The sequence below is a fragment of the Spea bombifrons genome, chromosome 1 (genome assembly GCF_027358695.1).
Source record: "Spea bombifrons isolate aSpeBom1 chromosome 1, aSpeBom1.2.pri, whole genome shotgun sequence".
In the NCBI taxonomy this organism is placed as follows: domain Eukaryota; kingdom Metazoa; phylum Chordata; class Amphibia; order Anura; family Pelobatidae; genus Spea; species Spea bombifrons.
In genome coordinates, this window is record NC_071087.1 from 103097187 (window position 1) to 103113563 (window position 16377).

General features: G+C 36.6%; 1 protein-coding gene across 3 annotated transcripts in view; it reads left to right on the forward strand.

Annotated features, from left to right (window-relative positions):
- The window catches only part of LOC128497067 (transducin-like enhancer protein 4), a 62981-nt gene extending 53306 nt beyond the window's left edge, over positions 1-9675 (forward strand). For all 3 annotated transcript variants that reach the window (XM_053466948.1, XM_053466954.1, XM_053466963.1), the window contains 5 exons: positions 3550-3697; positions 3928-4078; positions 4873-4949; positions 6663-7128; positions 8870-9675. In XM_053466948.1, coding sequence (XP_053322923.1) covers positions 3550-3697; positions 3928-4078; positions 4873-4949; positions 6663-6770 — 484 coding nt within the window. In that variant the 3' untranslated portion in view covers positions 6771-7128; positions 8870-9675. The remainder of the gene's footprint in view (positions 1-3549; positions 3698-3927; positions 4079-4872; positions 4950-6662; positions 7129-8869) is intronic.
- The last annotated feature ends 6702 nt before the right edge of the window (positions 9676-16377 follow it).

Genomic DNA, 16377 nt, shown 5'->3' on the forward strand with positions numbered 1-16377 from the left:
ATGGCATGTATACTTTATGTTGGGCAGGCGTTTATTATCCGGGTACGTGTACTGTGCCTTTAATGGATGAATGACCACCCATCGCACTGACCTAAATGTGTTTCTGTGTGCCCTGCTAAGATTTGGTGTATTTATCAGGCTGGTGTGTACATCTCAAGTTCAATATATCAGTTGTTATCGTAAGCGCCCGGTGTGCTGGTATCTCTTGACCTTCCACAGCATCAATAGCTTGTTATCTTATGTCTGCCACATTTCCTGACACTCACTCTATTTTCTTGGGTATCTTTTATAGACAAAACTACATATCTGTAATGTATAATGGGACACAACAAAATGCTGTTTGAGTCAAGATTGGGTTTTTTTCTGTTTATTGAACAGCTCATTAGATTAAGCAAACAAGCAAATGTATTTTATGTAATATGCACTGCTGTCGATTTAACCCTTTCAAAGTAGCACATTCAATGTAATCTGGAAAGCATCAATATGTATATATTTTTTCCTGATGAGTTGCTCGCTTGCTTTTACAACGCAGAGAACCTTAAAGACATAAAAAAAAGTTAAAATATTCTTCCAGTTATAAAAATAAAAAAATACCGTCTTGTCCTGCAGAATTTGGTAAGGGCTATATGGATCAACTGTGAGCTATACCATGCATGCGCAGGAATAAAGGCAGGAAGTTTTCTCTGAGCAGTAGGATATATGAGGACATGTCTTTAAGTAATTGCGAGACGCGCTATTTCCTCCATCAAGGTCCTATTGTTTAGCAGGTGTTTGTTCCTGTTCAACCAGAACGCTATCTCTGGAGTGCCAGCGGCTATTGTTCACGAGCACTGACCGTTCAACAATTGATTTTAGTATAGATTTATTAAAATATAAACTTGACAAGACTTTCATCTAAGCTCAGGGAACGCAGGCCTTTGTGTATGTTTCACATAGAGCTATTTTCGCAATTTGTAGATGTCATGCCATGACTGCGCGCTACAGCTGTAGGGTTAAATTTTATGAAATAAACAGATACAGCTCAGGGTTAACATCTAAAAAAAACAAGGAGCATGCAGGGTGATTTATGACTCTGGGAAGCTAATGTGCTCTATGATAGCTAATCCCTCTGGCTTCTGGTTGTTCTAGGTCAGCACAAACCTGTTTTTTTCTTTTTTCCTTTTTTTGCCCCTTCTAATGTTCCAGTTAATAGGATAGAGGAAAAAACGGGTATCTACTGTTACATGAACCAAAAGAAAAAGCGATTAACGATGGCTATTTGCATATTTTGTAATCATCGACATTTAAAATCTGCAAGTTGAAGATTTTGCTACAGAAGCCGTTGTTAAACGAGGGATCGTGATTTAAAGCTAGAATTGGAAATATGCTTACAGCCGAAGTTTTCAGTCCCTCATGTTCACCTTAGTTGGGGATAAAAAAACTAATTAACAACTTCCCAAATAATGTTGGATTTCTGTAATTTGGGCTAATTTAAAAAAAAAAAGACAGATTTTCATTGCTTTAATTGTTCTGTCGCTGCCTTTATACAGTGTCTAACACAAGGTCTACTTTATTGCAACCAGTGATTGAGTAATGTTGTGATAAGTTCAATCTGTTACCTTCATCGCTTTAATTATTACAGTTGTGTATTTACATATGTCACACATCAGATGTTAGGATAGACACCCTTCTGGTATACAGAGAACTCCCCTCCAGTAATCTCTATTTATAAAAGCAATGGCGTGATGCAAATACAATACATTTCATTACTTTCTACAATCTATGGTTTTCACAATTTCCATATGCGTGTGTATAATGTAGACATGTAGAAATAGTGATTTATTTTATGTATGGTTATATGCAGTAGCTGGATTACTAGTTACTGATGATGATTCTGCCATTGGTTAGGTAACCTATTAGTAGGACCAGTTTCTTGAAGATCTCCCAATTTTTTTTCTTTCATTACTAGTATCAGATTTGGAACATTGTTGGTTTTGGTTATGAAACAATTGTAGTTTTCACTTAATACACTTTTGTTATGTTTGTTGATCGCGTTTTAGCTCTGTTAGCATAGACAAACGCACTTTTCATACTGCATTGTCGTAGACTATAGAATGCCTGTGTCTTATTCTACAAAGGAAGCGTGATAAATGGGTCTCTGGGAAAAAGACTGCATTAGCTTTGCCGTGAACGGCTCAGGATTTTAAGTAGGGGATGTCGCCCAGAGATCCTGGGACTACCCACATTGGTGACCTCTGGTTTATAGATAAATTAACTTTATTGCAGCAACATAAAACTGAATCTGACTTTTCTCCAGTCCCACGCTCCATTACTGCGTGCAACACTATTTATTTTCCTTGGGGCTTCCCCCTTAATGGCTTTATGGCATTATCAGATTGACTGTGGGATACGTGGAACCTCTCAGGCTGTTGGATCTGTTAGAAGAGAGCAGGGTTTTCAATATGAATATTTATAAAGGCCAAGTCTTTTCATCCTTGTACCCCAAGTATGTTTTCTAGCAATTGCTTTGTGTATCAAAGCTAATAAATATATCCCTAAGATATTTAAATTTTCCATTTTATACATCATGCTGTAGGTATTAAAATGCTCATATTAGGTTACCTTGTCTTTTTCAACTTTCCCTACATACCATCTTGCAGTGAGTTTGACATGGGATGCTCTCAATGTACTAAGAATTGATGCTCAGAATGGGAGACAATAAGTCACTAAGACTGACAAAGGTTGGGTCAGATCCTGAGGGATTCCACCGGCGTAAAATGGTTGCTTGCCTTTTACGCCAGTGGAATCCCACAGGATCTGACCCAACCTTTGTCAATCTTAGTGCATTAGGTGAGGTTAAGCCTTACGCGGACTATAAAAATTAACTTTGGGAGATAGGATGAGTGTAAGTACCATATTTTTATGGTGGCCTTGAGGTTATGGATGCAGGGGAGGGAATAATAGCTCAAACTTAAGCAATCTTAATTATTAATTATTCTTTTAACACGTAGGAATCTTGGATATAATTTGAAGTATAGAACTAGGAAACATTTTGGATAAATGCTTATTTTATTGAGAAGTTTAAAGTGCAGCTGTACAATAAATATCATGAATAGCATTTTGAATGCAGCTATTTTATTTTTCCTACCTTGCTCACTTGGACATTGTCCAGACACCCAAATATTAGACACCCAAAATTGTAACTGGCTTCAGTGATCTTTTGAAGTGAATTTAAATGCTTTTGTTTCTGTTCAAACTGTCTGCTTTCCAAAATTTCACAAGTTTTAGAGCAGTCACTTTGTTTACATTTGTTCATTGAAAACAATAATTGAACCTGCACTTAAGAGAATGATTGCTCTTAAATGTGAAAATTGTATAATTGCACATCTCAGACGTTGCATCATCTGTTATTACACTGCTTCTAAAATAGTCCTGTTTATATTACATACAACTGTAAGTTTAATAACCCTACTCGCTGCAGCTAAGAGGACCCGGCCCACTTTTTTTCTACATTTATAGAGCAAATCACTGTTTTTCACACCTTTGAAAATGTATATATTTTTCTCCTAGGCAATTCCAGGGCCACACAGATGGAGCCAGCTGTATTGACATTTCTAATGATGGCACCAAACTCTGGACGGGAGGTTTGGACAACACCGTACGATCCTGGGATCTACGCGAAGGACGGCAACTCCAGCAGCATGACTTCACGTCTCAGGTATAAGGATCACAAAAGAGCAAGCGCAGCAAGTACTTTAACAAAAAAAGGCTAGCAAGTAACCGGTAACTAACAGTCTTTGTTACTAGGATTGCATTAAAAACAACTTCTTTAAATAAATCCATCTTAGATTGTCCTAATAGTCCAATTCCATGAACATTTTTCTGTTTCTTGTCAAATAGGTATCAAAGGCAAGTATCACATAAGAGGTTTTTTTTTTGTTTCCTTAGATCTTTTCACTGGGATACTGTCCGACTGGTGAATGGCTGGCTGTCGGTATGGAAAACAGCAATGTGGAAGTTCTGCACGTCACCAAACCAGACAAATACCAACTCCACCTTCATGAGAGCTGTGTACTCTCCCTTAAATTTGCCCACTGTGGTAAGTATTTATGTTGCTTATTTTGGCCTCCGAGGACACTGTCCATTGTACAGTGTTGATCTTCCCCGGCTCTACTACTGGTGCCAAAGTGTTGATTTCTTACTCATGAATTTTTTAGAGGATTACAGAGGATAAGGTGGCTCTGTGTAAAGTCATTGGAATCCAAGTGAACACATTACCTTAAAAAGCCTTTGGTTGCCCCTCTTAACCCTTACTGTGCTAAGCAAGTGTCCACAATCGCCACCGTTCGTGTCTGGGAGATGATGCTCTCTTTTACCATATACATTTGTTTGTTCACCTATATGATATTATGAGTTCTTTTCTTGTTGTGAATTGCAGTACTCAATATGTGAAGTTGAATCATATACTTCATAAAATCCTAATCATGCCTTAAGTATAAAGGTTATACATGATGCAAATATTTAACGTTAACGTATTGGCTTTATTTAATCTGGCATTAAAATAAATGTAGGAAGGCTATCATGCTCTCATAGCCGAGACTGACACCGAGTGATTAAACTGGAAGTCATACACTTTATGCACAGCACATCCTTTGGTGGACAACAAATCGCTTTGGACTTGTTACTCCCTTTTCAGCTAACCCCTTCGGGAAACAGCCCAGTATATTATTTAAGAGATATTGAGGATATCCTTTGGATGTGGTTAACAATTTATAAAAGGTCTGACAGGTCAGCTGCTAGCATAATTAAACTTAAAGCAAGTCGTGTAGGGGTATAAGGAAGCTCAGATGTTTGCTGAACTCCTCTTCATAAAGATACTTTTTTCCCCCCAAGGTAAATGGTTTGTGAGCACTGGAAAGGATAACCTACTAAATGCATGGAGGACACCGTACGGAGCCAGTATATTCCAGGTAATTGTTATACCTTGTCATTTATTTCCCAGAAATGTAAATTACATGGCCATTTGTAAAGAGCTTTTCTGGTGGAACGCTTCATAAGTGGTCTTGTCGCCTAGCGACCCATTGAATGGTACAATCAGCAAATCAGGATTTCTGAGCGTTGAATAGGTATATGGCCATACTATGACTTCTGCACAAAAACAGATTTCATATCAATTAGCCGCTGGCAGGCCCAGATTTGCACCACATGCTCTTATTTCGCCCCATGTTTCATAATCATTCACTCAGTTTTTTCTTTTTCTAACGCCGCTAGGTACTTCCACTAACATTTACACTTGTTAAAATGTGCGAGTCACGCCTTTTCTAGACATTTGTAACTAAATAAAACGCTTAAAGCAATGTTTCACTAGTTATGAATAATGGTAGTATACATTTCTGTGTGACTAAACAATGTACTACTTAGCTGCTGTCAAAAAGCATTCACTATCAATATAAATTCATTGTGCCATGATTGGCAAGATGATCCTGTAATGCAAGACTTCCAGTCCCTAGTAAGGCTGCACCCTGATTACTTAACCTGTAGTTTTTATAGTGGAACGATAAATACAATTGGCTAGTTAAAGCAGAGTTACGATACTGGTAGTGATATTCAGTGTCGCCTATCTAAACTAAGCTACAGAAGTATTTACAATAGCAAATTAAAGGTTCTAAGAGATACCCTGAAAAAGGGTAGTTTATGGAGCTTCAGCGAGCCTGTTTATTTTTCAAACGCCATTATCTTTTAAAGTCTAAAAGAAGAAGCTGGCCTGTGTGTATCTTAAATGTAAAGATAACTTATAAAAGTAAAAAAAAATAGTATCGCAATTCCTCCTAACTCTTATAATATACAGTTTGGGAGAAGCCATCTTAACATCCTGTTTTGGGGATCTGCGTGATTATTCCCTCCATTAGGTTAATTCTTAAGTTGTTAAGTTGCCGATTGTGGTTGACTGATTCATGCATTATTTGTAACAGTTGGTGAGGAGAAGGGAGGGGTTTTTTTTTTCTGGGAAATAACCTGTTTAGAAAATGCTAATTATGGTGTTTTGCCACAGATTCCCATTTATGTTGTTTGGAAACAATTACATTTATTGAGAAACAAAGTTAATAAATCTAGTCCTGCTAAAAGCCATGGAACCGATAGTTCTTTGAAAATACCGGTATTGTGGTTGGTGAAGGAGTTCTAATGTTGTCCTAAAACTGTCCTTTTAATGTATTTATATTAATTATCTGCCATTAAATTCTACAAACATTTGTATAATCCCGCAGAGCTATATTTTCACTGATTAGTCCCTTTAAACAATAAAACAATGCCTTCCGATGATATAGAATTACTTTTACATTAAGCCAATTGTGCCATAAATGTATTCAATTTATTGAATTGTTATTGAACATTTCCTGTTGTAAAAATGTTAAATGTAAGGAATCTTTTGTCAAAAATTAATACATAAAGCAAGCGATTACATCACATTAGATGATAACAATAACGGATGCCCACACTGTTGGGAAATAGTATTACATTTCAGTCATTAGAACACAATCATTATCAGCTGGAAATCCAGTGTTTATTAATTTGCTCGGTATTACATGTTCTCTGTTTAATCAGACCTCTCTTATACATGCATCAGCTACCCTTATTATTTGCCCTCCCTGATCATCAATTGTGTTTTTTTTTCCCCTACACAGTCCAAAGAATCCTCGTCTGTGCTGAGCTGCGACATCTCCGTAGATGACAAATACATCGTCACAGGATCGGGGGATAAAAAGGCTACAGTTTATGAAGTTATTTATTAGAGACACAATGCCAACCGGACGCTAACTTGTAGCACTTTTTTTCTGTAAAATCTCAACTTTTTTTTCTTCTTTCCTGAAACCAAGGACTTGGAAATATCTGCCACAAGGCATAAATGTGCTCTCTTTTTTTCTTTTTTTGTTCCCTCTACCTTATTGACTACCAAGGCACCCTTTTAATTGTGAATGCTTATTAGAAACTTGATACCAAATCTACAGATGATTCTTATGAGAATACACGTGGAAAGAGTGTATTATTTGGCTCCAGTTCTTTAATTATGTATTATACTTGTAATATATTTATTTTGTGTAAAGAAGACTTTTTAACCAGTGAACTGGCTCAATGGTCATGGAAATGAAGGTGAGTTTTTGTATCTTTTTATGCTAAATTTTAAAATTGTATAAATTATTAATTAAACATAGTAGCTTAATGGAATAATCGGGAAACTTTGAGGTTTATTCACTAAAGGGAGAGTCGGCAGTTTAGTTTTTTTTCAGCTCACTCACTTCACTGTTCATTATGAAGGGCCAACAGTGGCAGGTTTCTCCAACAAGGACTGGTCAGGCCCTATGCATGGCATAATTTAACGGGTGAGGAACCTTAGGTTATCTCACTGATTTTATTATACACTGTACAGGCAAGCCTGTATTTTCCTGGACTAGGGCCACAGTGATAGTGAAGTACTGAGTCATTCTTATATGTCATCATTTGTTTGATCACGTACGACAAAAATTCAGCTCTTGAGTGATTATTAAAGCGTTTGCGTATGAAAACTGTGTTAAGTGCATACAAATTCTATTTAATATAACAGCTTTAGAAATATTTAATCATGTTGGGATTATGAATCAGTAAATATTAACAGTAATGTTAATAGGAAAGAGACAAGACACTCTTAGCAACCTAGGGGTTAATGTAAGTCTGGCGTTCACTTTCTGTTTAGATAACCTTGGCAGGCTCTTTACCTAAAAGTTTCAGTTTTGTTTGGAAAGAGATGCTCAAACTTGTTGATAATGCTTTCAAATGGCGCCAAACCTTATTTGAGGCAAACGAAGAAGGCAATATAAACATCAAGGTTTTACTATTTATATAAAAGTACAATACATAGCCCCACAATTATAGCCAGCTGACAAGGCAGGGCTGACAACCCAAGCATTACCTCATAGTAAAAGGAACATTTGCAACTTTATTTGTGTAATGGATGGAACAATGTTTTGCATAATGAAGTCATTGACAGACTTGACAAAATAATACATTCATTAACATCCGTGGGTAATCTTTGCCTGATAACTGTTCATATGGAGTTATGTTTTCATAGCCAAATTATGGCTGTAACTGATTAGCGCGCACTCATTTTCCATCATTCAGACAAGTAAAACAAACGGATAATGGCAAATGTGGCTTCGGCCAAAATATTAGGTGGAATAAAAAGCGTCTACGGCCTCTTTTTCCTTTTTCTGAAATTAAAGGCGATCAGGAATTCTGATCAAATATTCTACGTACACGAAGGGAGCAAGGTGTGCTTTTTTAGTACTTTTAGCAATATACCGTTTCCATACTAATCTGCCTAAAAATGCAATTCTCAAATCTGGCATCCCGTAAATATTAAAATAAAGCTATGAGGAGTATAGCTAGTGGTTTTCCTCATGTACAAAAAAAAAAAAAAACCTTTCTTAATAGTTTGAGCACTAAGCACTTCACATTCTCCACTGCCCTATTCAGTTTACAATTGGAAAGAACACACTGCTGTGTTGAAGGATTTTCATACTGGTTATTACTGAGGATTAGAGGCCGGTAGGGGCAGCGGTAGCACAAAGGCCTCATTTTAGCCATGCCTCAGTTGATAGACAGTAGCTAAGTCATGCCATATTTCCAGAACAAAGGAGGTGTTTTAGACTACAGTTATGCACATTCACAGCCCTGAATCATACGCAGTCATCCTTTGATTGCAGGTGTCTTTCCCTTCAGTGTTTATATCTCGTTTATTAGCTGAATAATACATTAAGATGGATAGATGTGTTGCTTTTACTGCAATCATAATATTGTTACAATGTGTTTTTACTCAAGATAGAAAATTTACAGTTTTTTTCCTTTTTTTTCCCAGACTTAAGTCCTAGTGTGGCCCAAACAAATCAGCATTCTCCTTCCTGGATATTTAAAGCATGTAGCGTTTACACACGAGTCATGTTTTTTGCTCTATAACTGTCATCGCCAGTGCACGAAACAAGAAGTGCCACACCAAACCCAAAAAGGATTTTACTTACAGCTGTTTCACGACTACTTACAACGGACAGAATACAGGAAACGCAGGAATCCACGAGAACGCTATCGAATGTAATGCGTCTATTGTCAAACGGTCTTCATTTCCAACCTACTCTTTCCTAAACGTCCTAAATCGGAGGCACACTGAGCCATCATGCCTCAGACGACATTTTAAACTTTTTATGTCATCACTGTTGCTGTTTAATTAATATGTGATTTTTATTTTTTTTGTACTTTTACTTTTTTGTTTTCAATGCTTTAAAAGAAAAAAAAAATCTTTAAAGTCTGTGGATCTGCTGATGTACAGTGCCTTTGCTGCTATGGATCAAAATCAAAAGAACATTGTAGATAACTCTTACCGTATACGTAGAAATTCTTAAATTCCTACTAGAAACGAATCAATGCTGAAAGTTGGACTGTTTTACTGAAGTTGCAAATGTGGTAGCAAAAAAAAAATAACAATGGTGTTTTAAGTACTCAGTGTTTGATGTCATTAACAGTTTCGTAATAATCTACAGTGTAGAAAGATTTTGATACTAAATTGTGTCATTGTACATACTTATATTACATTGTTGACCATAAGTACATCTATAATACTAGATTGTTTGTGCATTCAGACTTTTAAGCATTAAACTTAAGTAACTTCTAGGTTTTCTTGTACGTATGTGGTTTTCCTTTTTCTTTTTTGTTTTTAATACATAAATGACAAGCAAAATAATACAGAGCGCTCTGATCTGTTCCTTACTAGAACTAGTTATAATCGGAGATGTTACAGTTTTGTGACATTTTCAGTATGGTATTCACTTCCAAGTCTTCTACTAATTGCACTTTTTTAACAGAATCTCGAATATTTGCCAGGAATTTTTTTTTCTATATTTTTTAATTAATCAACATAGTCCATCTGGACATGGCAAAACGATAACCACTTCAAAATGCTCAAAAGCATTTAAGCCACTCTCCAGCAGAAAGTATACCACATATAAACAGGAAACTAAAACTTCATAAAATGTATTTCTTTTTTAATTTTTTTCTCAACACCTTGGCCACACTGGCCTCGTGATGTTCTTGATTGTTCCATTTTCCAGCTGATGGAAACCACTTTTTGAAACACATTTCTAAATATTACAATTTTGCTGAATTGCGTTGTGGGGGAAAAAGGGGCTTGTATGAATGTAGAAGTGTTTTTCTCTGTGCAAAATTTACATTTATACAGTTGACAGTACAAATACTACTTTTCCAATGTCTGAATGAATTTAACCCTTTTTCACGTTTACTTCAGTTAGCCAACAAATGAATTTATACAAAATGTGCACAGTTACAGTTGTTTTATGTTGATGGAAGGACTATTTATGAAGAAAGCCACATATGTGTGAGGTCATCTTTATACGTGTCAGTATTACATGCTGGCGATATTGGGTTTTTTCTGTGGTAAATGTGGAACAACATATGCATGCCGCAGTGTATCTGAACAGTATAACCAATCAGGTACACATCTTTATGGTAGCATTGTGTTTCATGCTTCCACTACAGTGGTCTGCTCATCTACCAGAACTAGTGCAAGGAAACCTAACCCAAAAGTGGAAAGTATTGGAGACAAACATCTATTTGCTTTTTACAGAATATTACATTACCTAAACCAGCTGAGGTTTTTCTTCTGACAAAAAAAGGTTCTCTTAATGCTTTATATATTTACACATTTGGCTGCAGGTGGTTTTGGTCATAGCCTTATGTAAAAAGTGGACTTTTTGATAGGTAATAGAAGTAGTATGGCAACTCTTAAATAATTATTTTGTTTTCTAGTGGAAAGAAGGAAACTTACTTAAGATGTTCCTGTTTTTTTACAGTAACTCCTAGCCAATGGCAACAATGCACAGGAAGCTTGTCTTAATCGTTTCTGTACCCTATGTATATACTATTAGGTCCACCGAAAAGAAGGTGTCAAGACCCTTTGGACATCATATTTTTTCTAGCATTTTTTGGACTGGTAGGGAGATCTCTGTGACCCGCATTTTATATAAAGAAATCTATAGCCAACCGTGGTATAATCACACCAAAAAGCATGAGGACACCACCAAAAACCAGAGAACAAGCTGCTGGACAGTCGACTGGTGTATCTTCCAGCTCTCCATCTGCCTGGAGTTAAGGTTTAACATGTAAAGTATCCATGCGGTAACTTGGTGGTGAAGGAGGTTAATCTTACCTGCTCCTGGGCACAACAGACCACAATATCCCTGTGAAGAACTTGAGGAACGCCAGCTGCCTGATGAGAATGTGATCAGAAGACACCATGTGGAGTTTTTTAAGGCCTCTGGCCTAAACAGGATAAACCTGTGTAATGTTTTCAATTGTTTGATATTCATGAGCCTTCTTTGCTCATATTTACCAAGAGCGCCAATATTAGTGGAGGACACTTCCCAAGCTACCTCAAAACCTTGTTGGAAAAAAAAAGATTCTCAGCAAGAAAGCAAAATAAAACTTACCTCTGACCTGACTCAAGAATCAATCCCCAGCACGTTACCTCTCCCTGGTTTTAAATTTAAGTCTGGGTGACATTGCTCAGGAACCATAAAGGTCATCTGTGCTCTCTTTGATGCCAGACACTTAGAAATCAAAGCTACCATTGACAATCCTTAACACATCCAAGATCACCGATTAAAAACAAGGCAGAGCAACCTAGAAAATATGGTTACACAGATGCAAGAGGAAATGGTGAACCAGACAGCAACTATCGAGCTCATACAAGAAAAGATTGATGATCTAGAAAACAGGAGTAGGAGGAATAATTTAAAGCTATCAAACCTGTCCGAGAGTGTCAAACCACATCAACTAATCAAGACACTTTGGGTCAGGAGTACCCTAAAAATCATATGATTGAAATTGAAAGGGTATACACGCTGGGCCAGGAAGAGGAAGGTGAAAGATTGCAACTGTGACTAGTCCTTTTTAGGCTACTCAGTTTTCAGGACAAGAATACAATCCTAACAGCCTACAGATGAGGGGTGAGCTCTACTATGAGAACCAATTACCTCTCTATGCAGCTCTACATGACCTGGGTATACACTTCGCCCTCATGTACCCGGCTAAAGTAAAGATTCAACACAAAAGGCACACTTACTTGCTTGATACCCCAAAAAAATGGAAAAGCTTGCAGAGGTCAAACTGTGCATACTAGCTAAAAATAGGACAGGGAAAATGTCACATTAGCAACATAGTTAAAAATATGGGAAAGATGTTCCACAATCATTTTCCAAAACTATATAGCACCAATCCAGAAGATAAAAATCTGCAACAGTCTGCGCAATCGCCGGAAGTGAGCACTGATTAAAGGGAGCTTCAGAATGACGAGATCGAGGATAGCGAAATAACTAACGTTATCAAAAAATTAGGGAATGATAAAGCACCAGGTCCATATGGATTCCCTGGAGAATTTGATAAATTACTTGGTCCCCATATTATTGCTTACCTGAAAGATTTATTTAATGACATATTCCTTGGGGGAGCCCCCGGTAGACACCTTTACTATAGCCAGGGCAGTGCTCATTCACAAACAAAACAATGACTAAACAAACATTTAGTGAACGTGGCAAGAAAGCTCTAACCCTTTGGGTGTGACAAGCCCTTGGTCACAAAAGAAATAATCTTGGTGGAAAAATATATGTGTGTGTTTTCAAATATGTAAAGTTCTGCCAAAGTTTTAAAATAGTTTGATCGTTTGTACTCCCACCTAACATACCTTTCTCTGAAGGTTTAATTGTAAAAACCATGCTTTTAAAAAGATTTTTTCAGTTTCTATGGTAACAACGTATTACCTGTCTGGTTTTGTATTACATTACTAAGTGTTCCCAGGAAAAATGATGAATAAGGCAAACTTTTGCTTAATTAAAGATTCATTTCCAGGAAAGATTTAGACATTCAACAGTACTAGGATTCATATTACAAAACTGTTAAATTCAGCATAGTAGGTGGAGTGGCAACTTTAAACTTTGAACTGGTCAAAACTTTGGATTCAAGGAAACTATTAGGTTATGAGCATGAGAGGGTTATTTAGTGCAAGAATACCTATACTTACACATGTAGCTCGCATTCATCAACAAATGAAAAGCTAGTCCTGTCAAGATAGCACCAGCGTGTGTCATTCTAAGTTAAAACGAGATTAGAAGAGAGAATACACTAAGGATTTAAACTTATTGCATGTTCCACTGTATTTGTAAAGTGTGCCCAGATTTTTTTTTTTTTTTTTTTTTTATCTAGAGAGGGAAGGGAAATTATTCTGGTAAAAAGTCCACTTTTGTTAAATTACACAGTGTGCTTATTTTTCTTTAAAAAATAACATTGTCACATTAAGCCAGTAGCTTATATTAAACATATTTCTACTAAAATGTAATGTAAAAAGTATAACGCTCTGGAAAATGTGGCACACATGAGCAACCTAATTAGTATTTTTAAAATTACTTATTTTTAATATTCGTATTAGATTTTCGGATATAGCTACACCAGTGTATGCTAATACTCAGGAATTCATTGTAAAGAACGGTGTTATTAGCAAAAATAAGCATGGTTTTATGAAACATAGGTCACGTCAAACTAAATTTAATTGTATTCTACCAAGAAGAAAGTAGAAGTGTAGATCAGGGTGTTGCAGTGGATGTAATCTACTTGGATTTTGACAATGTGTTTCTAATGGTTCCATACAATAGGTTAGTATTCAAACTGAAAGAAATTGGTCTAGATGCATTGGGTTGAACATTGGCTTAATGATAGAGAACAGAGAATTGTTATAAATGATACATTTTCAAGCTGGACGAAAGTGGTAAGTTGTGTCCCTCAGTGTTCTGTTCTGGGACCAATTTTATTCAACATATTTATAAATGACCTTGCAGTAGGCATTGAAGTCATGTTTCCGTGTTTGCAGATGACACTAAACTCTATAATATAATGTGAGCAGAATATTACTTTGCCGTGATTAGGGGTAAGGAATGCACAAGCAATTTGCACCCTAAATGGTAGTGAATTAGGGATAACAACAAATGAGTAGGATCTGGGAATTGTTATAGACAACAAACTAGTGCAATGTCAGTCTGCGGTTGCTAAGGCCAGTAAGGTATTGTCATGTATAAAAATGGGCATCAGTTCGCAGGATAAAAATATAATTTTGCCTCTTTATAAATCAATGGTAAGGCCGCACCTTGAATATGCTGTGCAAGTTTGGGCACCTATTCTAAAGAAGGATATCATAGCACTAGAAAAGGTGCAGAGTCGGGCTACAAAAGTAATAGAAGGAATAGAACACTTTAGTTATGAAGAAAGGTTTATTAATTTAAATCTGTTTAGTTTACAAAAACAGCGCCTCAGAGGGGATATGATAACGTTATATAAATATATTCGGGGCCAATACAAACCATTGTGTGGAAATCTGTTCATAAACTGGACTATGCATAGGACACGTGGTCACTCATTCAGACTGGAAGAAAGGAGATTTACTTTAAGGCAAAGGAAAGGGTTTTTTTTACAGAAAGGACAATAAGGATGTGAAATTCTCTGCATGCAGAGGTAGTTTTATCAGACATTTAAACAACAACTGGGTGAATACGTGCAAAAACATAATATTCATGGATTAATTTTTTAATTATGGGGAAACAGCTTCTTGATCCAAGGAGAGATCTGACTGCAATTTTGGGGTCAAGAAGGATTTTTTCCCCCCTGGTTTGTGCAAAAATTTTTTGCCTTCTTTTGGATCAACAGCAGTAAATAAACAGATATGGGAAAGGCTGAACTTGATGGACGCATGTCTTATTCAGCTTATATGCTTCTTCAATCAAGATAATAAATGTTGTAACTCAAAGCCAACCCTACAGTACAGGTAACCTAGGTGGCTGTCTACGGTGGTGAGCTGGTGAAGGCCACATCCATTGTATTCCCTCCTACATATCTAAGCAAGTGTATGTAGAAGGTGATGCAGAGGCATCTTTCACATAGGGTGCCTGCTATCATAGAGACAACACTGTTACAATAAACCCACAGTAAGCAAAGTATGGCACAACCTATGCAGTTGTTCTCTGTCTGAAAAAGATTTCCACTTAACATGTAAAACATTGTTTCTACACTCGTATACTTCTATGCATCAATCAAGGATTAGGCTGCGCAGGAATGAGACTTCAATTAGATAATTAACAGTAACCGTGTAAAGATGTTGTTGGAATACTAACCTTGCAGATTTAAAAGCACAGTGGGAAGTTACTTTATAATGGATCCACTTGCAGAAAAGCTTGATTTAAATTTTTAATGAGTTAATTTGCGCAGGAAATGAAGACAGAAATGTTGCCCGTTTGTTCCCAAACTTTCCTATATGCATTACTAAGGATTTTATATAATGCTCACTTGCATAAAAGCTATGTCTTCATTAATAAAAACACTCTTGTTCAAAGTAGATAATGTACATTACTTACAGTTAATGTAAATGTCCCCCCTGGCCTTTCTATTATGAAATGTCTTTCCTATAATTTTATGTATGCTTCCTCCCTGTAACTAGATGGCAGCAAGAACCACTGGATACTACCATAATGTGTTTTATTATTAATATCATATTCAGCTGAAATCATCATATAAACTCCTGTGAAATAGTTATAATTATTATTAATCAATGTTATATATAGCACCATCATATTCTGCAGCACTGTACTATGGCCAAACAAGACATACGAAGTAGTACAGAAGTGTGTCCTGGAAGGAAAATCAATTTATATATGATCTACCTGAAGAGCTCTATATAGCATATTGATGTTCATCAGTACAGTGATGATCCAATACCAAATGTCAGGCCAGAGACAACCAGCACATTTTGCCACCTACCTGCATTTATGCTATGTATTTTTCATTTAGTATGCCATTATAAATATAGGCATACATTCTTCCAACAGTATTAGCCTGCTTGCGTAGAAGGGGCTCGATTGGCCATGTAATGTCACCTTACGGTAGTAGCACAGCAGTACAGTGAGTGTATATTTGTGTGTGTGTGTTACAATGAGTGTTACTGTTTGTGTGTGTCTGTTAGAGTGGTGGAGTTTAGTCATCAGGGAGCCACATGGCTATATGTGGTCCCCCAGGCCAGAAGGTACCAGCCCCCAAACATTTTAGGCACATGTCAGTTTTCTCAGAAATTAGAAAAAAAATGTAGTTACCATGTCTCCATGGACAGTCATAATATTTTATGAACATAAAAAGTATGAATATGTAAAGTATACATAATATTTGAATCCATGTACACTTAATCTGTTACTTCAGTTTGATAGGCAGCCAGGGAACGCAGCCAAGAATGCAAAGGTCTTGGTAACATTTGAATTACCGTGCCTC